This window comes from Pleurodeles waltl, chromosome 6 (genome assembly GCF_031143425.1).
Source record: "Pleurodeles waltl isolate 20211129_DDA chromosome 6, aPleWal1.hap1.20221129, whole genome shotgun sequence".
Lineage (NCBI taxonomy): Eukaryota > Metazoa > Chordata > Amphibia > Caudata > Salamandridae > Pleurodeles > Pleurodeles waltl.
The window spans coordinates 198,000,964-198,028,522 of record NC_090445.1 but is presented as its reverse complement, the minus strand read 5'-3'; the positions used below and the strand labels follow the sequence as shown (position 1 = coordinate 198,028,522).

Below are 27,559 nucleotides of genomic sequence, written 5' to 3'. Positions count from 1 at the left end.
CCCAAAGGGACCCCAATGATCCATCAGAGACCGAAAGATTGTAGGGTCCAGTTGCCAATCGCTGGAATCCCTGAGGTAATGGGAGTTCCAGTCCGCCACCTTGTTCTGAATTCCCAGAAGATATTCCGCTGTTACAGAGATCTGCCTCTGCAGACAATAATGCCAAAAGTCCTTTGCCAGTTCCGCCAGGACTCTGGATCGAGTGCCTCCTACCTGTTTATGTACTGGACGGCCAAACTGTTGTCCAGACGTAGTAGAACACAACAGGATACTTTGTTGTGAGTCAGGGACTGAATCGCGAAGGAACCCGCTAAGAGTTTGAGGCAATTGATATGAAGATTCAGCTCCTCTGAGGTCCACAGACCCCCCATGGAAATCTGACCGCACCAGGCTCCCCAACCCAGTCTGCTGGCATCCGACTCTATCACCAGGTCGGGGAGGGAGCCAAAGATCGCCCTCCCGTTCCACGCCTCCCTGTGGTTCAACCACCACTGCATCTCCGACCAAGCTTCCGATGAAAGTTCCACCAGTGCCGAATACGTGTGTCCCTTCCTGAGATGGGACGCCTTCAATCGTTGCAGGGCCCTGTAGTGCAAAGGACCCGGAAAGATAGCCTGAATAGAGGAAGACAGAAGGCGTAAAACCCTGGCTATCTGGCAGATGGAGGTGCTGTCTCTCCTGAGCAATTTGGATATTTCTTTCGTGATCTTGGATATCTTGTTCTCTGGGAGTTTCAGTGTTGCTGACGTAGTGTCCACTACAAAGCCCAGGAAGGTCGTGGATTGCAACGGGACAAGCATAGACTTCTCTGCATTGATCACAAAACCCAGATCCTGAAACAAGGCAATAATCATGTTCACGTAAACCAACAGTTGAGACCGGGATTGATCCATTAAAAGGATGTTGTCAAGGTAAATAATTAGCCTGATGCCTTGGGTTCCCAGGTACTCCACTACAGGTATCAGTAACTTTGTGAAGCACCATGGTGCTAATGATAGGCCGAAAGGCAGACACCTGAACTTGTAAATTAGGTTCCACCACTAAATTGCAGAAAGTGCCGGTGAGGAGGGAAAATCGGGCCCGTAAGGTAAGCGTCCTTGAGGTCCAAACGGACCAACCAGTCCCCATGACACAGAAGAGCTCTGAGGAGATGGATACCTTGCATTTTGAAATGTTGATAAACCACCCATTCGTTGAATGCCTTGGGGTTTATCACTGGACGAAAACCCTTGTCCTTCTTTTTGACCAAGAAGATGTTGCTTAAGAAACCCCCTTGGATGAAGGCTCATAGGTACAATGGCCTCTTTGAGTAGAAGAAGCTGTACCTCTGCGTCAATTAATTCAGATTCCTGAAAATTGACAGTATGGGAGGATGTCTCACCGGCTGTACTGGGTCCCATAGAATTCTATGTGGAAACCAGCCACTGTCTCCAAGATCCAAGGGTCGGAAGTGATCTGAACCCAATTCTCTAAGAATAGACCAATCCTGCCTCCCAGACTTTAAGGGGAAAAAAGGGGAATGCTCACCACTGCTTCCTGCTGGAGCATTGGAACCTCCTCTGTTGAAGTGTGAGGAACGGCCTCTATTGGATCCTCTGTTGGGGAAGAACGCACCTTGTCTCCCATCATTACAGCCGTTGTTGCGGTGCTCCTGGGATCTTGTGGGGCTTGGTTGCAGGGGACGGCCGGAGGAGCGACCCCTTCCTCTTCCGGCCCCGGAGAAAACCTTCCCTGGAAAGATCTTGCACATAGATGACTGCGCCTTGTCCAGAGTGGAAAAGGTAGCAACAAACCTCCCCAACTCTTCCACAAAGAGGTCCCTGAAGAGATTGCCTTGAGCGACCACACCTGCCTCTGAGGTAGCTAATTCCCCCTATTTGGGGTCAATCTTGATCAAGAGGGACTGACGCCACTCCGTAGAGATGGCGCAATTCGCGTTCCCAAGCAGACAGACGGTTCTTTGAGCCCATTCGGTGACCAAATCCGTTGGCAAAGGCTCCCCTGATACCCTGGCTGACTCAGCAAGTTCAATAATTTTTGTCAAGGGCCCCAGGACATCCAAAAGTTTTTCATGGCAAGCCCGCCAGGAGCGATCGGTCCCTTTCTTGGGGTCACGCAAAAAGTGCACAGTTTAGGAGCTAAAGAAGGAGTAGCCACCACCTTGTCCTCAAGTGCCAGCCTGGGACATTCCGCCCGAAGACGGGCTCTAACCTCCTTCTCCAACGGGTGGCGAATCGCCTTGGCGATGTAAGCCGCAACTTTGGAAACAGAGATCCACTCAGATGATCGAGGATGATAAATGTCCTCCGGGTCGAACATTTCCAAATCATCCAGTCCTTCTTCCTCCATGCTAGAGGTGGTCGCGGATGGGCGCCAAGGTCTACCCAAAATGCGCCCCTCTTCAATGAGCCCTCATCATCGGAGTCACCCCCCCCCGGAACAGGGTGATCCCAAAAAGGGATCCAACGCTAGGACAGCAGCACTGTCATGCTCACCAGGTGTAACAACCTCCCGGCGGGGTACGGGTGCAAGCGTCCGCGCACTCTTATGAAAGGCTTCCCTCAACCTGGCGAAACCTTCTAGGTGCCCCACATTACGCTTCCTAGAGGAAGAGGATGAATTGGAGGTACCAGCCCGAGAATCTGGGTCCCCAAAAATCCCAGGAATATTGGACACCTGGTCCATTAATCTATCCACCCTATCTTGCAGGGGTACGTAAGCCTTCGCCACCACCTGTGAAAGGAACTTATCCATGCCCTCCGGAGGTTGGCGTTGAGGGGGCCAGAATTCCTCCATCCCTAAACAGGGAGCATAGGCATGATCCTCAAAAGCCTCCATGTAGGGTGTAGTCAAAGACATAAACACCAACAAGAAAAAGGTATACGTGAATACAACACACTACTAGTATATAAAGGGTGGAGAGGACCCCAGGGCCAACCCAAATATGTATATATCCACATCGTACTCCCAGAGAAGTGTCAAGAATAACAGGCGTGAGAGCACATAAAACGCCCAACCTAAGGTATAGAGGGCAGCCCCCTTGTCATGCTCTGGAAATATAATATATAATAACCCTTAAGGTTCCCAAAGGGAAAAAATATGGCAAGCAGGCTCAGCCTGCACTTCCCTCAGTGCGGTGTTGGCGAGGGTTGGGGGGCCACAACGATCAGAACCCCGAGGGCCGGGTTCTGAAAAGCCCACACGCGTCAGTCAATCGCAGCACGCGAAGCGCTGAAACGATCTGACCGATCGCAACACGGCACGCAAGTGCACCCCTAGCGGTGAAAGACGTCACCGCACCATGCGCTCGGGCCATAGCCTACCGCGTGTACGCTATCAACAAAGAATGTGAAGAATGCGAAATATGCACCACAGTAACCAGCGTATCTAGCGCAAGCAAAAGGCAAACACAAAGCAAAAAGCGCGCCACAAGGCAATCCCCGACAAACCTCGTGCAGAAACAAGAAGGAGCGAGGGCTTAAATGACAGGCAGCAGTGAAGAAAGAGGAAGGACTGCTCCCGTCAGCTATTTATATAGACACTATTACAGACAGTGGATTGGTTTGTTGGTTGTCATGGTTATGTGTTTAGCATCATGGGACTTGAAGTTTTGGAACGTTTCTTTGTTTGTTGAACTTTGAACTTGCTGATTATAATAAAGTGAAGAAAAGACTGCATAATCCTTGATTCTGGTCCTGAAATAGAATTGCTAGGGCTGTATGCCTAGAGATGGCCCAGTTCACAGACCTCACAATACAAAATGAATATGGTGCAAGAACAAGCTACAAGGAAATTGAATTCTAAAACAAACAGATGCAGTTAGGGAAGGGAAGTATAGTAAATGAGGCATGTGATATGTAAATAGGGACTACTTTATTATGGGTTACCTTAAAGCTTTTTATCTCAGTGTTGAGATATATATCAATGTTCTTCAACGGGGCTGGCAGGGACCTGTTTCATGTTGTTGGAGCAGATATGCTAATATTAGAATATGCTAATGACTTGCGCATACATACTAATGAAAAGAATGATATTAATAAATGAAATAACGTGTAATGTGCAAAATGTGCCCACGGGGAGTGGTCACCATCTGTGCTAAAAGTACTAAATACTGTGAAATGTTTTAAAGTGTGTATTAATGTATCACAATTAATGATATAATCTATGTTTTGTAATGCCATATGTTCTTAGCTTAGCCAGAGGCCTAGTCAGCCCTAGGCCTTGCCTGGTTAAACATGGAGACACGATGAGCGGTCGCAGACTGGAACTGGAGAGAAGAACCTTGAACTGTACGGAGTTCAACTATGAGCTCTGCTAAGTGAAAAATGCAAACTCACCAGCGGACAGGAGACGATCAGAACAAATTGATACAATTATGTGTAGAGTAGGCTAAATGTACTTTCCCAGGACTTGAACAATGGAGCTACAGATTAAGAGCTGGGAGCAACAATTTTGTTACCTGAAGAACCGGATTATGTTCTCATCGACAGAAGAACCAATCATGTTAATGGAACATGACTCTCAAAATAACATAGACAAGTGGTAAACAAAAATTATAGGTTAGAGTCATAACCCCTGATAAGGTTGACCAATGGCAATTTGTGGGACGGACTGAGAGACCCTAATAAAAAGTCATGATATGAAGGGAAAAATCAGAACGGAGAGGTGAAAGTTGATGACATCAGGAGAAGCTGTCCGAAGAGCTGAAAACTTAGACTTGCTTCTGTGAGCCTGAGCCTTGCTGATGACTAATGACCCGGAGACGAAGTCTGACTCGTTGCTGATCTATCTTGGATAGGTAGCTATAACCTGACTGACTAATGAATGCTTTTCTTTCTAGGTACCAACTGCGCTGTTTAAAATGTTTTTCTTTTTTGAGATAAATTATTTCCAAATTAATGATTTTTGACTAAATTGTTTTAGCATGAAGACCCACATGCTGATGCTAATTCGGAGATAGGTAGACTGACAAGGGTGACTTAGGGTGACATAGACTGACTGACTTATATTGCTGAATCATTCGATAATTATGAATTACTATTTGCTTGTTTAACGTTGATTGCATATTAACAAGTGATGAGAATTTATGGCTTATGTTGGTAATAAAGTAAATTGGTAATCATGATATGGTTGAATAAATGTTTTATTAATAGAGTTGTAACTAATAGGGAGTAAACAGAACTAACTTTTATATGAGTCATGGTGGTATTTCTGGCTAAATTAGTTCATGGATATTTGAGTTGATCACTTATTGAATTGTTGAAGTTTCCTTTACTCACTATACTTGACTAGGATACCCTATGCGATCCAAAAGATTCATCAACCTATACGCGTCCCCTTGTAAGTTTACTTACTAAGGACAAGGCCCGCCACAAGTTTCAATGTTTTAATTACTGCCGGGTCCAAGACACGTAGGGACCTGGCCCATTTAAATACAAAAAAACTCCCAAAATAACATTTGTGACATTCTTATGGGTATCGCGTTTTTTTAATGTGTACAGTTATTCTTTTCAGGAAACGTTTGTGACTCTACTTTAAGCCTCTCTATTCTAAAGAATATTTGTTTGTAAATGTGACCAGGTGAAGGCGTTAGTGGCCAATTAGTTTTTTGGGCATTTAGATTACGGAGATTAGATACCAACCACCAGGGACAGACACTGATTTTTAAAGAGACTAGGTTTGTGATCATAGCACAGTTCAAGTATAGAAACAATTAAGGCACTAGAGATGAATGTTATCGCCATCTTTAAATATATTTTCGTACATAGAAGTGTTTCTCCACGAGTACAGATTTACATGGTTTCTCCATGAGTTAAAATTTTTGGAAGACAATGACTGCCTTTTACAAAATAAGACATATTTTAATATATGAAACCCCATGAATTTATAATTTGTTACATACTTTGAAATGTAAAAATGACTGTTACGATTACTAAAACGTAAAGTTCTGCTATTACAAAATAGTTTACATGTAGATGTTTATGAAGTCGTAATCATAGGTTGCTGCCGACATACCTAAGTTTTACAAAGATGTTCGTTTTTATTTTTCTGAAAAATTGAGGTAGTTTCTATGGAAAGTTCCTGTCGAGCGTGTCCTTCTTTAGTCTCTATTATAATGTACTGAAAGACCCAGCCTGGCGTTACGAGTCACAGAAGGGTGAACGCCCCTTTTACAGGAAAGGGGCGTGGCGACTTGAAGGCCACGCCTTGGCGTGCGTATATTAAAGCGATGCCAAGGGCTTTTGTTGTTGTACAAGGGTTGGTGAAGCTATCTTTGTGCGTATCTGCTGGCTGGTTGTGGCTTGCTGTTCATGGCCTCGCGAGGAGGGAGCAGCGTCTGCTCGGGTACTGGCCTCCGGGCACAGCCCCTAAGGGCTACAGTACCCTTCCAGCTGCGGGGAGCCGAAGGGGCTCGGGCAGGTAATCAGGGGGCCACATATGTTATGACGTCAAGGTGCCCCGAGAGTCACATACACGGGGTGGGTGGATGGTGTTTAGTGTGGCCACATGCATTTGATAGCACGCCGGGCATGAGGAGGGCAAGCTTACGAGATCTAACGTATTTAATAATAGATGGTGTTGGGTACTTGTAGGTGAAGGCGGTGGGTTTTTTGCAGTTATTGGGAGATGGTGTGGAGAGGACAGAGAATGAGTGGCCTAAAAATATTATACTATTGTATGTCACAGATGTGAGCACAGTTAATGGGATTAAATACAATAAAATATTAGTGGGGTAGTTATGGGCCAGAAAGTCGAAGTGAAACATTCACAGGAAGCAAGTGATATGAGATATAAGATGCATGAGAAGATCAAAACTATTAGAGAATCTAGTGGACAGAGTAACATGCGGCCCTAAAGGGATGCGTTTTAGGTTATGTGACACCGGAAAAGAACAGATACGAGACAGTTTCAACAGGAATGAGGGTAACGAGGGACCCAGAAGAACTGGGTGGGTAAATAATGAGGGTGTCGTGATTCACTTCAGTAGACATGAGGGTACAGTCAGGTAGGTCCGAGAGTTAACTGAGACAGGTAATGAAGGGCACCGGGTATTAGGTTGACCACCACTGATGCCAGTTAGAGTTGAGGCTGGCAGGCCAGGACATTAGTTGGAGGAAGTTTCCATCAAGTTGAATGAGACCGTTAATGTAATTGGGGAATACGGCTACTACGTGTCCCTTGGAAAAGAGGGGGAAACGTAATTAAGATGGGTGAGACGTAAGACTAGATACAATTAGGCATTATACGAAAGAGACAGGTACTATAGTGGACCTAGGGGTGCTAATACAACTACTGTGAACGGAGGGCACGGAAGTAGGTAACGTGTATTGGTTTTAAAAATATAAATGTGGGGCAAAGTCTTAATAAAACAGTTGCAGGAAAATACATTTTATGTTAAAATATAAAATAAGATTGCGGTGCAGTCATCGAGACTTCAAAATAGTGATGTTACGAATGTTTTAGCAGTAAATGTTGTAAATAGATTTTATAAGAAATTGTTAGTGCAACATATGTTTTACAGATTCGTGCATAATGGAATTTAGTATGTTATTGTGGGGATAGGGTCCGAAAAGTGCAATTAGATCTCTTTATACTTACGAGGAGTGACATGTATGTAGTGAGGCCGAGATTACTGAGTTTTGGGAGGGTATATGTTAAAGAGGGGCCTGTATGGAGTTTCGAGTTGCGAAGAGGCATGTATTTGGGGGAGTAGGCATTTGGTGTATGTAGCTGAGATTAGGTAATGACGAGTGTTGACCGACCTATTGACTATGATGGTGGGACTGTTAATGGATGAGTTGCTCACAGACCTTTCTGGCAGCGATAGTTATAAAGGGACCTCAGATCTATGGAGAGACTGGTATTGAGAGTCTAGAATAAGCAGGGCAATGCATGAGTCCCATGGAAAGGGGATGGGGAGATGCAGTAAAGATGTATACAATCAAAGGTATTGAGCCTCATCTATAATGGTTGGGTATTAGGAGTGGGGTTGAGTTATGGAGGTGCTCCAGCGTTGTGCAGATTGGAGAACAAGCACAAGACCCATGGAAGGGATTTTGTTTGCTGCAGGTGCCCACAGACATAGATCATTATAAATATGGGGAAGTAGAGATATGAAGGAACGGGTATTAAAATGTTGCATCTGAAAGGGGGGAAATATTTAGGCCTATCTGATGTGGAGTGGCCATAGAGATGTAAAAAACTCAGGGAAAGAATTATTTGGGATTAGGTTGCGAAATATGTAGTGAGCCGCAGAGATGCGAAGGGTTCTCAGAGATGGGTAAAGCAAGTATTAGGTGCAGGGCTTTGAGTTGTTGGTAGGCCTTTATTTCTGAGTGATTCTACAAATAAACTGGAAGCTATATTGCTAGGGAAAAGTGGTAGGATGTGAAGAAACCGGTGTTAAATAAGCACTAGAGATGTGGCAGAAGAGAGAACGAAAACTTCATATATGCAAGGGTGTGTATTGAGGGGCTGCACAGAAATAAAATATTAATTTTCGATGGGCTGATGGGACAGGCTGTATTAGAGAGAGGTGTGGTAGGGTGGATTGGAATTGGTCTGAATTTCTGTCCCTTTCTCCTCTACAGCCCAAGAGTAGTGGAACAAATGTGGACTAGTAGGTATTAATCTCCAGGAGTGATGCAAAGCTGCATCAGTGATATTAATTTTTAACTCTGATTTAGGGTACCTAGTATTACTTAATGTGTAAAACTATCTAGTAACATTCATCCTGTGTGCATGTCCTCAGACATCCTTTACTGGCTTTGCTCTACTTCCCTCTGTGACTGGGATCCATAATCAAACATGCTTTAGTGAAGATATTTTACTTATGGATTAATAAAAGCCTCTGGCACCACACTGACTATTCGTAGCTTGGCTTTTTATTTCCTTGTTTGCCTCTGACCCAGTTAGATATTAATCTCTACACTGTCTTAAGGTGTTGTCACTTACCTCTTTGTGGTTGACCTTTGTCTTCGGATGAGACGGGTCTGTCCTTTGTTGTCTTTGGCTGATACCTTTGCTTTAATCACACATTTCTGTTTGGGCTGCTAGGAGTGTTTGCACAAGAAAAGGGTACGCAGTTGTAGCAAGTCTTGCAGAACTGAGGCAAAAATAGTCTTTTTGTAATACAAGGTCTTCATCATGCAAATCCTTTACTGAAGTCCTAAACGTTAAATAGCCCTGTTTATGTGTGGACACCAGAGTACTTTGACAAACGAAATATTTGCTAGACAATACTTCTTTTTGTTCTGTATGATTACATGCACAATACATTGCACTGAAAAAAAAAAGATAGCTTTTTCTTTAAAAGTAGACAAGTGGAGGGATGGGGCCAAGAGGTTAGATGTTTTTCACCAGCAGGTGACAAGCCCTCATTTGCTGCTCCTTTCTCACCTGGCTTTTCTGACGCCTGAAGGATTGGCCCCCACAAGGTGAGACCCGGGGGCTGGTGGAGAACACAAACAACAGCAGTGGAGCTGGTGAAAGTGACAGAGGCAACAGAGTAGCCGCAGATGGCTAGACCTGTGGATAAACATGGCTGGGTGGCGCACACAGGGAGTACTGAGTCAGGATAGGGCCACATGCCCTTGTGAGCTGAACAGCCCCCTATGGCAATGTGGGTTGGGGCCGCTGAAGGTACCCACCCCAAACACAAGTGGTCCCCAACACACCTGAAGAAAACTTAACCCTGGAGGTTGCAATCACTGCCTTAGCCATTAGCCATGTCGACCTAAGAGCGGTCAAAGATGAATTTTTCGAACTCTTTGTGTGGGCAGTTAATGTAAATGCCCATGTACAATGACAGTGAGTGCTGGATGACAGTGGCTTAACAAAAGGGGAACAAGCTTTCCAGAAATCCTTGGTGGAAGTGCGCATAGAGATTGACGAACAAACAAGCACCATTGCTGCGGTGGTGAGAAATGCCTAAAATAAATTTGATGGTACATGTGGCGGTGCTGGGTTTGAAAAAGGCAGGGGGGATGAAAGAAGGTAGAGTGTGCTCACTAGAAAAATTTGTAACATTTAGAACAGAGTTTTAGGGCATGAACAACCTCAACTCTTCCGCTGCTAGGCCTTTTCCACCCAGAATGCTACAGCCTTTTTTGGCTGTTTAGGGTAGTTCACAATGAAGCCCCCACAACATTTTTTCCACATAAGGTATCCACGCCAATTTTGTGTATGGTGTGGGTTTTCTTCTCATTTTTTTTTTTTTTTTTTCTTTTTTTCTTTTTTTCCCCCTCTACAATCTAAGTCTTTTTGGGGGGAAATGGGAATAAGTGCGCCACAATTGTTCTGCTAGCTCATCTTTCTGGCTTTCAGGAACATGCAGGGCTAAATACATCCTTTTTTTTTTTTTTTTTTCCACAGGTGTGGCTTTTTTCAGAGAAATATCCAATTTGTGGGAAGAGTATTTGCAGTGTAAACAAGTGCCTACCTGGAGTGGTTGCATATGTACATGGGATGAGGTTGAGGTGGGGTTACGAACCATGAACTCAAAGGGGGTTTGGCAGAGATATGGGGTTGTTGTTCGATTTAGAGGGTGGGGCTCTAAGGAAAGATGGTGTTGGGGAGGAAAAGAGATGATGGCTGGTCTTGAATGTGGGGGATTTATATTTTGTGCATATGAGGTCTCTGGACGCCTTTTCCTTACCTCAGGAGCTCCTGTGGGAACATCTGTAATATATATGTATTTTTTTTTTTTGCTATTATCTTGGAAATTTGAATATGATTTAATTAATAACACAGCTTTTGTGATACTGTTGAAAGAGTTTTCATGGTATACTTATTTATTGTGAAAATATACTGAATAAAAACTATTTTAAAAGAAGCCACTTGTAATAAGTTACTAGATACCCAACATGATCGGGCCGCCTTTTATCAAACCTATTCTCTGTAAAATGAGACAAATAAATTGGGCAGTGTCTCATAAAGTTGAAATCTGACTCTGCTCCTTTAGTGCTCCTCTGCAGCATCTCTGCCCCATAATGATCTGCACTGGAAATTGATTGCCGTTATGGAACATCAGAATCCCAACCCTATCTGTAAAAATACCCTGATGTTGCCCTCAGTGGGGATGGTCTTTAAGAATCAAGAAAGATTATTCAGATAGAGAAATAGGATTACAAGTAACCCATTTTCCCGTCACACACTGGGATCTTAATTTCTAGTTATAAGCATAGAGTGGTATACCAAAAGGCATCTGAAGAAACAACATAATGGTTGAAGGCAGGATGACTTAAAAACATTCACAAAGGAGGCTTGACACACTTAGGTGTTCTCTTTGGAATATGAATCAACACTGTATTGTTACTTTAGGGTTCCCCAGAGTTCCATACTGCCCTTGTCATCTTCAGCCCCTACATGGAGCTGCTTTGTGTCCTACTACCAGGTAACAGCATCAAGATTCACAAATATGACCTTTTCCAGCAACACTCCAACATTGCCTGGCCTCCTCTGAGATCCAATATAGATGATATTGGATCCATGCCAGCTGACAGTCAAGGTTTGCGGAGGACAGCTGCTTGGCCCGCCTCTCTAGAGGTAAAATCTGGGCCTCCAATGATGTAGTCTGTGCCATCTTTTGCTTTTCAATGCCCTGAATATACCCCTCAAACACCTGGTCTTCACTACAACTAGATTCCTGTCCATCTTTAAGTAGTACAATTCGCTTAAGATTCCACACTCTACGATCACTGAGTTTGACGGCATTATGCAAAACCTCCATAACTTGTTCAGGATTAAAGTACTGGCTCTCACCTTTCCTTACCTTTTTTATAAGTATTTTTTTTAACTCTAACCCAATCTCCTACATTAATTACCACTGACTTGACGTGATGGAGTTTGTCATAATAAGACTTCGACCTCTCTAGTGACTTATCCAAACTGTCCCTTACCTTCTCCATAGACCAGTGTTGGATACCAGTCTTTACCAACCAAGCTGGATTATGTTTGCTTCTCGGACTTCTTCCCCTCATAATAATGAAAGGGCTAAGTCCTGTTGTCGCATTCTCAGTAATCCTAGATGCCCACAATGCCTTAAAGATAGCAATGTGCCAATCCTCACCACCATCCATAGCACACTGAATGACACTCTTGATAACTCTGTTGAACCTTTCTACTGCACCATTCCCACTAGGATTGTACAAAGAAGTGGATTTGTGCTCAACTCCCTCTCTCCCAAAATACTTCTTAGCTGCTTCCGACATAAATTGTACACCATTAGCACTCAGTAACTTAGAAGGGATGCCTTTCAGAAAGAAAAACCTTATCCAAAAACTCCAACACACTGGTGGTATCTGCTCTCTCCAATATGCCAATTTCAGGCCACTTAGAAAACAAATCAATAATAACTACCACAAATTCTTGAGTTACCCACCGGCCCTAAGAGATCCACAGCAACATATTCCCATGGTTGCTTGGGTATGAATGCTTGCTGCATAGGTGGTCTTAGGGTAGATAAACTCTTGTCAGCTCAAGAACACACATGACCGGTTCTGACACATCTTTCCACTGATTTGTCTACCCCTGGCCACCAAAACAACTCCTTCACCACCAATTTAGTTCTAACAATGCCAAAATGGCCCTCATGACACAATTCTAAAATTGCTTCTCTTATCCCGGATGGGGGAATAATTCTATCTCCCCCTCCAAATACACAACAGAAAGTTCGTTCCTAACCTCCCAAAAGCTTTTGCATTGTTCAGACAGCTGATCCTTCTTAGGCCACCCTTCTAAAACATATTTCAAGATAGACTGTAAATTGGTGTCCTCCTCCATTTCTTTCCTCCAACAGTCTTTACTAAGTGCAGGGCTACCAGAATCCTATACAAGAGCAACACTCCACTCATACCACGGATCATCAACGCACTCTTCCAGCAGATTAGGTAATCTGGATAGACAACCTGCCATTACATTATTCTTACCAGCAACATACACAATACGATATGTGTAATCCTTTAAGCGCATAGATAGCCTTGAGATCCTTGCTGAAGCTAGTACACTACCTTCACATGTGAGTAATTTGATTTAAAGGTTTGTGGTCGCACTGAATAGTGATGTCCTTGCCCCACACAAATGCTCAGAAGTGCTCCAGAGCCCAAGCACAAGCTAAGGCTTCTTTCTCAATAACTGAGTACTTCTCCTCAGATGGGGACCGTGACCTGGAAGCGAATAGTATAATCCTTTCCTTCCCATTCCTATCCTTCTGAGACAAAACAGCCCCTAGGCCTTTGTTACTTGCATCCGTGGTAACAAAGGTATCTAACCTGGAGTCAAAACTTTCTAAACATACTACCTTGCTCAAGTGTGGGGTGTGTTTTTTTTTTTTTTTTTTTTTTTTTTACATTCTCAAACTCTTGTTTACATGCCTCACTCCATGTAAATGGAGATTTTTTTTTTTTTTAAAGTAAAGACCTTAAGTTGTAAACCTTGCTGGCAAAGTTCAGAATAAATTTGGCACAAAACTCCGCCATGCCCAAAAATGACCTTACCTCTTCCTTGGTCATTGGCGGTGACGCACCCACAATAGCATTCACCAAAGATGCCTTTGGTTTAACACCGTCACCACTTACTTCATGTCCCAAATACTCCACACTTCTTTTTGCAAATTTTACACTTATAGTTCCACTGTTAACCCTTTATCCCCCAATACTTCCAACTGCTCACCATGCACACTCTTATCTTTTCCAAAAATCAATATATCGTCCTGGAAGCACATAACCCCCTTAGATTTTCCAAACAGTTTGTGCATTAGTAGTTGAAAAACTGCTGTAGCAGACGCAAGACCGAAAGGCATCCTCTTGTATTGAAAGCACCCAAAAGGTGTGATGAAGGCAGTTAGTCTTTTAGAATCCTCAGATAAGGGAACCTGATGATAAGCAGACGACAGGTCAATAGTGGAAAACCAGCATGCTCCCTCCAGACTAGAAACCATTTCCGTAAACTTAGGTAGGGGAAACCGATCAATCAGAATATTGTTATTCAAGTATCTTAAGTCTACACATGAACGGATTTTCCCATTGCTGCGCCGAGCTATTACTACAGGTGAAATCCATTCCGAACTTTCAATTGGCTCTATTACATCCATTAATACCAATTTATCTAGTTCTCTTGAAACTTCTTCTCTAATCATGATCGGCACAGTTCTGACTTTATGACTTTTGGGTACAGTTTCCTTCTTTAATATAATTTTGTGCTCGAACCCAGTCAGTTTACCCAAACCTTTATTAAAGACTCTTGGAAATCTTGTTTCTATATTGGACGCCAATGAATGTTTGTCATTCAGTATCAATACTTTTTCTTTGCCATTTGGGTCCAGGATCATCTGCAACTGTCCTTGATCCTTCCAACCCAGAACAGATGGCCCTCTTTTAGCCACATATAGTTTTCCTCTGGCGCTCCTGTTTTTGAATGTAAATACCAGCCATCTAAATCCTAACAGATCAATCTTTTCTCCGGTGTGACTTTCTGGCTGAATGTCCGGTGTGGCTAGTTGTTTGCCTATTTTTCCCACAAAGGATTTGTTCTATACATCCCCTTTCACAATTGTGAAAGGTGAGCCCGAGTCTGCATACATTGTAATGGGTACTCCCCCAATTTTCATGTCACATATAGGTTTTCCTTAGGTGTTTAGACCTCCGTTATATTAAGAATGAAATTCTTATCCTCATCATTTCCTCTGGGCTCTATTGTTCGTTCCTCCATATCACGTTTAACAACATTTTCACCTTCATATATACATTTGACTGTTTTCTTTTTATTTTGGCAAACTTTTGCGAAATGGCCCACACCTCCGCATTTGCTGCATCTCAATTTTGAAGCTGGGCAAGATTTGGAATATGCCAGGTGGTCCTTGCTATCACACCTGTAGCATCTTCTTTCATTTTCTCCACTCTGTAAGCCCGTCCCAGTTTTGCGATTTTTCACTTTATAAATGCCATCCTCAATTATTATTATTATTTTTTTCAGTAGATTTCAGTTCTGAGAAGCACCTTTCAGAAATTTCAGCCTTCCCTACTATGGCCAAAATGTCATCCAGTGGAGTCCCCATTTATCCATAGCCTTTCCTGAATAGATTGATTATTACAATGCATGACCACTTGATCTCTAATAGGTTCATCATGAATTGCCCCAAATTTAGTCAAGAGGCAGTTTCTTTAAGTCTGCAATGTAGTCGTCCACCAGCTCACCTTTCTCTTGTTTTCTCTGGAAAAAGTTATATCGGACAATTCAACACATACTTTTGGTGCAAAGTATTTGTCGAGGTCTAGCATTGCGGCATTAAAGGCGCAAATTTCGCCACTTACAGGGTTTTTGGACATCTTATTATAAGTTTTTAAACCCATAGGGCCCAAGGAATGTAACAATCCCTTTTTTCTCTTCAGCAGACATCTTGTTATCTACATCAATAGCGGCTAGATAATTTAAGAAATAGTCCTTACACTCCAACCACTTGATGGGTGGTGAGTTACCCATGGCCCAAAATACTTGCGGAGGAACGATGGTAAAATTGGCCTGCGCCATATCAGAGGCAAAATCAAATAAACAAGGTAACTTGAAGCACTTCTCTATAATATTAGTGAATTTGAAGACTTCTTCAATACTTCCCCTTCCCGGACATGTTCTCAATTAGTTATATAACCCTTCAAAGTAAGGTAATAAAATAATTTACTGTGTTTTTCCTTATTTCCTCTTTTCTTTTTTAATTTTTTTAATTTTTTTTTATATCCTGTCCAGAACACCAGCGTGTAGAATACTGTGCAAATTTCAGATAAACAATGTGGTAGCAGTACGTAGGGTGACGTGTGTTATTTTGATAGTACACGCGTCACTGTTGCTGAAGCGGCGTCTAATCGCATCTGTCGCTTGGAGACCTGTTGGGGGAGTTAGCATCTCCATCTCCTAGGAGACGCTTGCGGAACCAGCACCTGTCTCCCGGAAGACGCGTCAGCGTGCTCCGTTGTCAAGGAGACGCTTGCGGCTGTTCTGGAACTGCGAGCACAGATGCCCTGTCTCGAGTGCTGCAACTGCGTCACAGTTCCCAGGGAAACCCCTTGACGCGGTCGGCGTCAGGTTCCCTTGGAGACGCTCGTGGCACCGCCGATAATTCCTTGAAAGACACAGCAGCGCACTCCGTTCAAACGCTTACGGCCGTTCCAAAGATCGCGTGCACAGCAACGGTCTGTGGTTGCGCTCACGGTAGAGTCCCACAAAAAAAAAAATACATCTTCTTCACTGACCACAAAGATGGAAATATCCCTCGACGGTCGGTTCAAGATCAGCAAGCCGAAATGAGCAATCCAATGAATGTTCGCTGATTAGCAGGTAAGCATTCTCGTCGCCAGACTGAAGTGATGTCGCACTCGAGGCCAGGTAGAAGAATACACGCTTTATTGAGTAAAGGAGTACAAGGGAACAGGTCCGTTGCAGGGAGAAGTTCAGGCTCAACTGACAGAAGGAGACTACACGCACTAGAACGTGGAATCTCCTTTGCTCAGCATCTAAGAGCATTCTAACTCAGAATAAGAACACACTACATAGACCATGTTTGTTGGAGACAGACTAAGAATGCCTGTGGGCTGCATTATCAAACCACTCCAAACAAACAACTTCCTATCTCCCCAACCCCACCACCCCACCTGCTCCATACTTCTATTCTGGAAGCTTCTGTTGCCTATCCCCACACATAACAATACCAAACAGGACCAACAGCCCCTACAAACCCAGGAGCACCCCACATCATTGGCATCACAGTGCCTTACGACGACAACAACAGTAATATATTCCATAGCACACCTAGAAGAGGTAGTATCAACAATGGCCAAAACTACCACTTAAAGCAAAACCAGTACAATCTAAATCGCACATACCCTTCCCTGTCCGGTCACAGTATGGCAGAATAAGTTCTGACTGTTCAGGGCAGGCCATACAATTGGCTACCGAGATGCTTGCCTTGGGACCAGAAGCGGTCTGGCATGCCCATCTGCATGGTGTCCTAAACCTCCAGCTTTGGTCATGCAACAATATTAAAATCGAAGGCAGGAGTTAATCGAGCACTCTATCTAGTACAGGAAACTGTAAGTACAAAACTATAACAACAAAAGGACTAATCTCAACTTGACAGAAAGACTAAGATGTAAACCTCAACTACTCGTGTTAGTTATGTTGGTTTCCTATGGTAATTTATTATATTGACTTATTTTTATTTTAGTTTTACAGGTGATGTCGCAGATCAGAGTATGTCTTCACCACCATTTCTAATGACACCTGGTGATTTCCCGCCCCCATTACTTAAGTCGTCAAGCAATCTTATGCCTTCATTTAGGTGTATAAGGGTCTACGAAGATTTACCTGAAATTTCCTTAGGAATGGGGGATGAACAACTGAACAATATCTATGAGATGGCAATTCAGATGTTAGAACTACATTTTACTCCAAAAACAAATGTGTTGGAACGTCACAAATTTGTTTTCTAGATCACAAAAAGATGGTGAAGATATTGCTTCTTATATGGCTACACTCAGAGGTTATTCTGTAGCTAGTATATTTGAAGGATTTAACCATTTGTTAATTAGAGACCCAATAGTACATTGTACCAATAATAAACAAATAAAAGAGAAATTGTTTGTGAGCAGTTACGTATTAGAAGAAATGATACAGATAGCAAAAGGAATGGAACATACAAGCATATGATTAAACGAAACAGCAGACACATTTAGCAGGAAAAAAAGATAAAATAGAAGTTATAGAAAAGAAAATGGAAGTGAAGGTGACAGAAATAAATACTGACTTAAAAAATGATACGAGATGGAAAAAAGGTGTGTTATTCAGAGAAATTAAATGTTTTCATTGTGGTTCACCGGGACTGTGTAGGGAATGTGGAAAAAGGGGTCATTTTGTGAAAGTGTGTAGATCTAAAATGTTGGACAGAAATGAGACACAAGAAGTTAGCAATGTGTGTGTGAAAAGTTACAAGAGATTGTATTGACAACAGAAACTATTCAAAATGGAATAATAGCTGAAGAAATTGATGTATAAAAAATGCCAGACATAAAAATGGAGTGTGATGATAAAATAAAGAAACCACATTGTGATGTGGTGTTTGAAGGAAAAAAAATTAGATTATTAGCAGATTCTGAGAGTTTGTGCACTCTTATGTCTAACAAGTCGTATGGAAACAATTGTCCTATGGAAGATGGTCCATCTTTAAGCGCACCAGACATAACAGCAGTAGGTTATGCAGGCAAAAGAATAGATATATTCGGGATGTGTTGTAGGACTATAACATTCAAAGATGAATCAGTAGGAGGAAGAGTTTGCATCACAGATTTTGGTTCAGATCTTTTGGAGTGGTCGCATCTAAAAGATTAAAATATTGTGATAAATGCCAACACAAAAGAGCCTGTGATGGTGACAGAAAAACTGTATGTTGGGGAAATAAACGATTGGAGTGCAATAGAAAATAAATATCCTAAAGTATTCAATTCTGATTTGGATTTATTGAAAGGGTTTTCACAGAAGATAATTCTCAAAAATCAAGCCAAGCCCGTGGTCAACATGATAATAGAACGATTACGCCAAGAATTAGAAAGCTTGTTAAAACAAGAGATCATTGAACCTATTGAGGCATGGAAGTGTTTGGTTCCAATTGTAATAGTTCTGAAGGAAGGTAAAAAGATTTGCTTATGCATGGACTAGATTTAAATAAAAATATTGGGTTGATAGGCAACCCCTCCCCAACATATCTGAATTGTTGTCAACCAAGAGGGGGGGTGGAGGTGGATTTTTAGTGTGCTTGGCATGTTGGCTGCTTATCATCAAATCAATCTGCATGAGGATTTGAGACATTTAACTTCATTTGCAACACCGTTGGGTGCATTTAGGTATAAAAGAATGCCATCTGGATTATCTTCTGCCATATTTTAAAGAGTTATGAAGAACATTTTTGGGAATGTGAAGCATATGTTAAAAAAAAAATAAAAAAAATCCTCTAAGAAGAACAGTGCTGAAAAATGCAACATTTGCATTGAGTAAGGAATGTTAAAAAGCTTTTGAAATGATTAAGAGTATCAGTGTGGCACCCACGTTGGGAAGGCCTGATGTATCAGGTAAAACCTATATAACTACTGATGCTAGTGGAATGGGAATTGAAGCTGTGTTATGCAGATTGTAAATGGAGAGGAATGAATTATTGGATTTGTGTCAATATGGCTACAAGGAGCAGAGTGTACCTATTTGGTCATTGAAACGGAAGCTTTAGCTTGTTGCTGGAGTATAATTAAATAAATTCAGGTTCTGTTTCTGGGGTCAACTGTTCAAAGTATGTACGGACTATAAGCTGTTTATTCTATGTGTTCAAAGGAGGGAGAGGATTGGAAGGGAGTGGAACTTCATGCATATCACAATGGTTGTTGTCTGTGATTGATTATAATTTTGAAGTAGAGTATTTAAAGGGCAACAAGAATATAATTGCAGATTGTCAAGAATGCCTACCGAAAATAAATTATGAAAAAACAAGTAATTATATAGTAGATGACAGAGGTGCCATGGCTTGGTGTAGTGAAGAATGAAATTGTGCGAAATAAATGGATTTAGTGTTGTGAAAGAAGATTATTCAGGGTTGGGGGTATGAAGATGGTGTAGATAAAGCAGTGTTTCAAGGTGAAAGAAGAGTTATGTGTGAGTGAATGAAAAATCATAAGAAGTTGACCAATTGTCCCTCCCTAGGGGAGTTCGTAAAACGAATAATGGAGATTGTTCATGAAGGACATTCTGGGTGTATTACGACTAAAAGAAGGGTTAGACAGCCGTTCTGGTGGCCTGGAATGGATTGTAATGTGGAAGTCTTGGTGAAGGATTGTCACACATGTGCTAACAGTGACAAATCTAAAGTTTTAAGGCAACCTCCTCTAGCACGTACTAAATTTCCTCTGAAACAGTGGGAAAAATTAGCGATACATTTTATTGGACCTCTAGAGAGGTTAGGCCCTAAAGATGAGTATATTCTCGTATTAATTGATTATCACTCTAAGTGGTTTGTAGTAGAGACAGTGGGTGAACTCAATACTGCAAATTTTATATAATTCTTGGGAAAAAAGTTTCCTAGAGGAAGGGCTTCCTAAAACCATTGTGTATGATAATTGAGTGCAATTTTTTTTTTTCTAGAGAAATGATAAAATACTTAAGAAGGATACGAATTGCACAAGAAAAAGTGCCTCTATTCATACCACAGGCAATCGGTTTAGTAGAAAGTATTAATCAGCTGGAGGTGGAAAATATGCATTTGTCTTTTGCGAGTGGGTTGTCATGGAAACAAAAATTAAGTAGGATGATGTAGGCACGTAGGATCACTTCGTCAACAACAGGAGTGCCTCCATTTGTGGCTCTAAAAGGGAGGGAGCCTGGGAAGGAGTGTCCTGTCTGGTTGATCAGTAAGGAGAAAATTTGGGTTGATCGAGAGGAAATTAAAAAGAAGGTGGAAATAATGCAAGGAATGATGGAGAAAAGATACAATTTAAGGAAGTGAGTGAAGAACTTATGGGTTCAAAGTGGCGCTTGGGTAGTAGTGCAAAAGAATGAACGAGTTTGCAAAGGTTAAATCAAATACTTGGGCCCTTTCCTGGTCAAAGAGGTGAAAAGGAACGTATTGCTGGAAAATGGCACTACTTGGAGTATGGGGAACAAAGGTAAAGTATACAATCCTTAATGTATCCAAGTTGGATATGTGTTAAAAGGTTGGTAACTGTACAAATTTAAGGTACATTGAATTCCCACGTATAACACATATAAATGTTATTTTCTTCTCATGCATTTATATAAACAATTGTTTTTGTTCAAAAAATATATTCCATTATTAGTTGTTAGAAAGGTATTCTATTTGTAGCAAATGTGTAATGTTGTGATGACTTTGAGGGGAGATGTGGCAATATGTCATTGAGAAGGTTGCCATTGCAAGGGGTGGAATCTTGTAGGGGAAGGAATTTTAAGGGTTCAATCACTGAAAAACTAATGAGTGAGATGTAAAACAACATCTTAAATAAAGCTGTTTGGACTTAAAAAAATTGAGACTTGTCATCTTTACATCCTGACACAAGACATGTCCACCTGCACCTCCCCCACTTTTGCCTCAACTGCCTCCTTTGAGACTTAGATCACCTAAAGGTAGTGGTAAGGTCAGTTTGCCCAGGAGGAGACTGCAGTACCTAGTGGCCACACATTGCTCCAGAGGTCGGCTTGGTATATTGAGCGATCTTTGTTTGGGCCGGTGCCCTTTGGCTTGTTGCGCCCCATCTCAATCAGGACACCCCCAGTTGCAGTGGGGTGAGGGTTATCTCACCACAACCTGTGCCCCGCTTAACCCTAAGTGCAGCATGAGCAATCTGGGAGCCGCAACCTCCTAAGAGTTCCAGGCACAACCAGCCACAGCAACATTAGTCAGAAGAGCATGTAGTGGAGGGGCAGAAGGAGCCCCAGGTCAAGGGCAGCACCCTAGCACTCGGCTAGTACAAGTTCCTTCATCCAAAGTCTTGATGACATTGATTAGGCAAATTCTTTAAAACGTTGTTATGCACATAGAAAAAGCAAAGGTCCTGCAAAAACATTTGTGTATTCCCATTGTTCTCTTGCATTTTGCTACAAAGCAGGTGACTCAGTTTGACAATCTGGAATTTTCCATCCTTTGGCTGTCATGAAAAATTCATACCCCTTTCGGGGCTCTGTTTTCCGTCTCCAGAATAGCCCAGTCAGTAACTGCCAACAATGCTCACTTCCCACCCATTTCAACAGAAAGCACAATGACTTGCCAATTCAAGATGGCAGAAGAGTACTTCTAGGTCAACTTCCAGTGCAAATTAGATCGCCTTTTGTCTGGCAAGTGTGTTTTGTTGTAATTTGTAGCTCTTGTACTGCTTCACACCCAGGGTTTCCTTCGCATGCACTTCAGTTGTGTTTTGTCGCTCTTTGCTTGCCCCTTGATGCTATTCTGTGTGCCTTGTGGCTCCAGTTTACTACGATAGCGAATTCGCTTCTGGTAGCCGTTGCTACCACCTGCTTCTCTTCTGTCTGCAGCTATAGTGTTAACCATGCTATGGATGACGTCTCATCTTTAGCCTACAGTGGTGAGTACAGTCAACTACTTTGCATATACCTATAATTAACTTTACAATATAATAGTATACTGTGTCTTGCCGTGGGTGATAGACTACTACAGAGTTAGTTTAGCAGTTCGGAGGACTCTGCTGAACCATTTTAGTGTATCCTTCTCCCTTGTTTTGCCAGAGTCATTATTTTGAGTAGTCAGGCTTCATGGAAAGCATGGGGTTGATCTATTTAGCTATACCAAAGAGTCCTGACAACTGGTGACTAAAAGGCGCTTTAATTTCTAAACCATACCCAATCAATACCTGTTGGCATTTCCATTACATTTTGTTAGTGGAATATTTAATGTAATTCTTGGGTAACGGGATGTGGAAGGGACTCATTGTACCAGTGATGGGGAGTTTACCTGTTTCTGCCTCTGGTCTTGCACTAAACACAATATTTCGAGATTGTTTTTATTTTGGTGTGTTCTGAGGAGTTTAAAGGATCTATTGATAATATCCCTTTTCATTCACTTAATTACTCCAGTCTGCCTTCTATTGTACATATTGTTACTTTTCTGCCTCTCCTTTTTGGACCTATCCTGCTCCTCCTCCCCACCCACCAGCTCCTGCTTCACTGGCTCTGCAGCAATCTCTCCCTTCTGCCACATTCTCTTGTGCCTGTTCTCTTTTCTCTTCAAATTTAGTGCCCTTTTTATGTGCCTTTTTTGTGTGATTTCTGCTGTCTTCCTCTGCTTTTGAGCCTCTGTCTCTTTCTTTCTTTCTTTCTCTTTCTTTCTTTCTTTCTTTCTCTTTTTCTTTCTTTCTTTCTCTTGTGCCCCTTTTTGTGTTTCTGCTCTCTTTTTACCACTTTCTTCCAATTTGTGCTCTCTCTTTTTGTGCCATTCTAACCTTTTGCCATTTCTGTGTAGTCTTCCCTTTGTTTTGCTCTTTTGGGCCTTCCTTCTTTTGTGCAGTTTTTCAAGCTGTTTCTCCCATTTCACACCCCTCTCCTGTGCTTTTTCCCACCTCCTGTCCCCACCACTCCTTACCTATTCCTCCCATGTCACCATCCAGCCTCTACTTCCAGCTTCCTGTTCCTTCTAAGGTGCACCAAAGGCTAACCAGTCCACTCCCTGTGCCACAACCTTCGATCAGCCGTTGTCACTACACCGTGCAATCCTTCACTTGCTCGACCTAAGCCATCTGCTGCTTCTGTGCTGCATCTACACCTGGGTAGGACTGTTTAGCTGCATTCCCTGCCATTTCACCTGCAGCAGCACACCCCCAAACTCCTCCCCCCCAAACGCTCCAACACCTTTACCACCCACTCGATCAAACGCCTCATAAACCCATACCAGCACCTCAGCAACTGCTTCTTGCATGCTTCTCAACATCCGTTCGCTCAGCAAGCACATCACCAAATTTTGGGTTCTTCTTTGCAATTGTGTGCCAGACCACCCCTTTCTCACGGAAACTTGGTTCAACCCAGTGCCAGCTCCCAACACTGAAACATCAAATGTGTCATGAGCACAGACACCCCCTTCATGGAGCACATGCATTTCTGCCTACAAACATACAACAGCTTCACCCCGAATGGAGTTCTCGCATTTCAACCACCTTGATTACAACCCAGTTTTAGCAACCCCATCATAGACTTCATTGTTCCCTTTACCATCAGTTTCAAGAACTTTATACTACTCTGTGACCTCGGCTTCCACCTTGAAGATCCCATGGATCCCTGCAATACAGACCTCCTCGAAAGCCTGAACAACTTCAGACTCACCCATCTTGTCACAGACCCTACACACATTGTAGGACAAAGTCTGGGTCCAGTCTTTGCCACCAGCAACAAGATCACATATGCTGCCGCCTCACCGCTCATGTGGACCGACCACTCTATAATAAATTTTCAAATCATTATGCCATAAGCCAGTGCACCCACCAGCATCAACATTTCCAGCTGGAGCTAGAACAAGTTATCAGAGGCTCGGTGTTGTATGCCCTCAAAATGGACCAATCCAACAGCCTAGACAAGGACATCACCAACTTTAACAAATGGATTAAGAACTGTGCAGGCATACTCTGGCCTACCAAAAACAATAAAGAACAACCAACAAACAGGCCAGCTTATATACAGATGGCCTCCGGGGATCCAAACGCTAATGCAAACAACTAGAAAGATAGAGATCCAACCCTGATGCTGACTCCAGACATCAAAAGACTGGCACTAACCAAATGTATTGAAGTGAGCTCCAAGGAGATCTTTTCAATTATCAGAGTTTACCACCCCCCAAGGCCACAGCCAACACCACCATAGGAACTCTGACCAGTTATCTAACTTCTTCTACAGCAAAATAGAAAAAAACAGCAACTTCGAACAATCTGACCTTCAAAGACCTCATCATCAACCTCACCACCAACCAAGATAAACACCTGACTGTATTGAAAACCTACAGCAGTCATTAAAACAGTTTACTTGGGGAGGCCCCACGTGACCATGTCTCCACCACATCTGCAACATGGGAGGGACACAGATCAGCATCATCCTCACCCACATCAACACCTCCATTATAGCCGCCACCTTCCCAGAAGACTGGAAACATGCAGCTGTCAACGCTCTTTTATTTAAATAAAAAGAAAAAAAAAAAAGAAAACTGGGCAAACTTCTAACCCATCTCTCTGCTTCCGTTCCCAGCCAAAGTGATAGAAAATTTCTTCAACAAACAACTCACCAACCACCTCAAACTCCACAACCTACTTGACCACTCCCAATTAAGTTTTCAGGGCAGCCACAGCACAGACACAGCATTCATTGCAGCCTTTGAGGTCTGCACAGAACTGGACCATAAAACCGCAGCCCTTATCCTACAGACCTCTTTGCTGCCTTTGATACAGTCTTCCACCACCCCCTTGTCGGAAGATTACACAACAATTGCATCCAAGGTAGGGCCCTCAGCTGGATTTGCTCCTTCCCCCACAGGAAGAACACAGTGGTTCAGACTGCCGTCCTACACTTAGGAACGTAAGAATCTGATCAGTTGAGTTCCCCAGGATTTGTCACCGAGCCCTACCCTGTTCACCATCTACAAGACATTGCTCCCCAACATAGTCTGATCACATGGCATCTTCATTAAGTCCTATGCTGACGACACCCAACTCAACCTATATCTGACCGACCATTCCACCACCATCATAACCAACCTCTCTGACTGCATGATTAGCGTGGCAGACTGGATGAGAGTCAACTGCCTGAAACTGAACTCTGACAAGACAGAAATGCTGATCTTCAGCAACAAGAACTCCCCCCTAGGAATCCATCTGGTGGCCATCAAAGCTTGGACCCACACAAGGCAACCACTCAAATCCGGAAATTATTCTAGACCACAAGCTCAACATTATACCACAGTCAACTCTACCCGCATCCATATGCTCTGCAAGATCTTTAGATGGCTACCCCAGAATACTAGATACACCGTCAAACAAGACATCATCACATGCAATTAGACTCCAACCATTTCCTCCGCTGACTTCAGACCATCCAGAATTCCACAGCAAAACTCCTCTACCTTCCACGACTCATCCACATCGCACCAAATCTCCGAAAGCTCCACTGGCTCCCCATAAATGAACGCTGCCAATTCAAACTCCTCGTGCATAAGACACTACACAACATTGGACTGACATACTTTAACAACCGCCTTCACTTCCACCAGACACTTGCACTCAGCCTAACTCTAACTTGCACACCCACTCGCATCCATAAAAGCAGAACAGGAAGTCTAACATTCTCCTACATCGCACCCAAAACCTGGAACAACCTCCCTCTCCACATTAGGGCCTCTGCTCACTTCTTGAATTCCACAAGCTGACTCCCATCACCCTCAGTTCTACACCTACAACAGCACCTGGATACACTACGGGTGATTAGCCGCGCTAGACAAATAAATAAAGCCAGTTGATGGCAGCTATAATTTGCAGCCACCAGTTGATGGCAGTAATAATGTGCAGCTACATTGTAGTACCTGGTTTGACAGTCCATTCCTCAGTTTTTAAAACCTTTCTTCTTAGTCTTTGGGAGGCCCTTCACAAAGCATTGTCTCCTGTAGTGATCTATCCCATGGCTCAGTTACCAGTGCTGCATCTGGAGTTAATCATATTAAGAAGTGTGGCTGAGGCACCGCACTTATTCTGTAACATGGAGTCTAATCTGTTGTTCTAATTGTAAGGCAGAACTGATGTCATGGAGTGGTTAAATGTTTTTCCTTACTTTGGTCCAAAAAGAATAAAGCTGTGGAAACACCTTTTAAAGAAATTTTATTCAGTCTATTCTTACTTCTGTTCTATTGGCTGTTGAGTTCGTGCGCGCTGGCATTAATGGCAGTAAACACTTTAGATACTGTTAGATGTAGGATGGTTTCACTTGTCACCTAGGTCTTATACGTTTTAGCTGGCATAGAGATGATCTTTGCTTCATCTCTTAGCAAGCCTTTGCAAAATGATTGCCATCTGCTGGTGATCATTTTAAGTGAGAGGGGACAGTGTTGCAGTAGTTGTGGGTAAATATGATAGCTTATGCCACCCATCACGCAGATGTTATGATGGCTGTAGAACATGTTATTTGCCACTGTTTATTCCAAGTCATCATTGCCATCTCCTTTGGAGTGAGCATTTTTCTGTGAGCATGATGAGGTGACACCTTGGAGATGAATAGCAGCTTGTGATATTGATGTGCTTTGTTTTGTGGTCTGTAATCTCCTGGTTATCAAGTCCTTCCCTCTCCAGGTCCTCCTCTCAAACTGTACAATGCCCAACTCTTCCATAGTTGTTAAGTAACAATAAAAATGGAAACACTGACTTCCCTCAATGGTGGGAACATTTTTTATTTTTTATTTATTTTTTAATAATCATGGCATCTCTTCCTAGATCCATCCCACTGTGGGTGTAAATATGTGGAGAGTGTGGTTTAGTGTGCAAGCAGCAGCGGGGGTTCCCGATTTTGACTCTTTCGGAACCCTCATTAGTTTTCAGAGATCCTGATCGCTGCAGTTGGAAGACTACACTTAAGTAACTGTCTGTGCTGGGCATTATGAACAGAGGAACTGCTTGCTCTCTTAGAGAAATAATTCACTTAAGCATACTTAGAAGTGAGTATATTAATACAGTAGCATGATTTAACATTAAACAACCGTTTTTGGAAATAAATTTAGCAAGGTACATAAATTGCTGTTGTAACATTAGTCTTTGTTGTACAATGCAAAAACTGAGGTGCAATGTATATTTAGAGTTAAATTATGTTTGCACCTGTATTCCCAGGGGACACTTGGATGTACTGTTCTTTGAAACCAAGTTGCCTTAAAGTGTCAGTACCAATATCGCCTTCATGAAGCTGAAGTGTATTTAGTCCCACTTGTTTAATTTTCTTCCTTTTATTACTTAAAATGGAGTTCCCAGCCACTCACCTTTGCCCCAGTGAC

General features: G+C 42.6%; 1 protein-coding gene across 3 annotated transcripts in view; it reads left to right on the top strand.

The window, feature by feature from the left end:
• Positions 1-6,198: 6,198 nt before the first annotated feature.
• The window catches only part of FAM117A (family with sequence similarity 117 member A), a 161,961-nt gene continuing 140,600 nt past the window's right edge, over positions 6,199-27,559 (top strand). For 2 of the 3 annotated variants that reach the window (XM_069237802.1, XM_069237801.1), the window contains exon 1: positions 6,210-6,420. In XM_069237802.1, coding sequence (XP_069093903.1) covers positions 6,312-6,420 — 109 coding nt within the window. In that variant the 5' untranslated portion in view covers positions 6,210-6,311. Of the gene's footprint in view, positions 6,421-27,559 lie in introns of all 3 variants that reach the window. The other variant, XM_069237800.1, reaches the window with a different exon arrangement.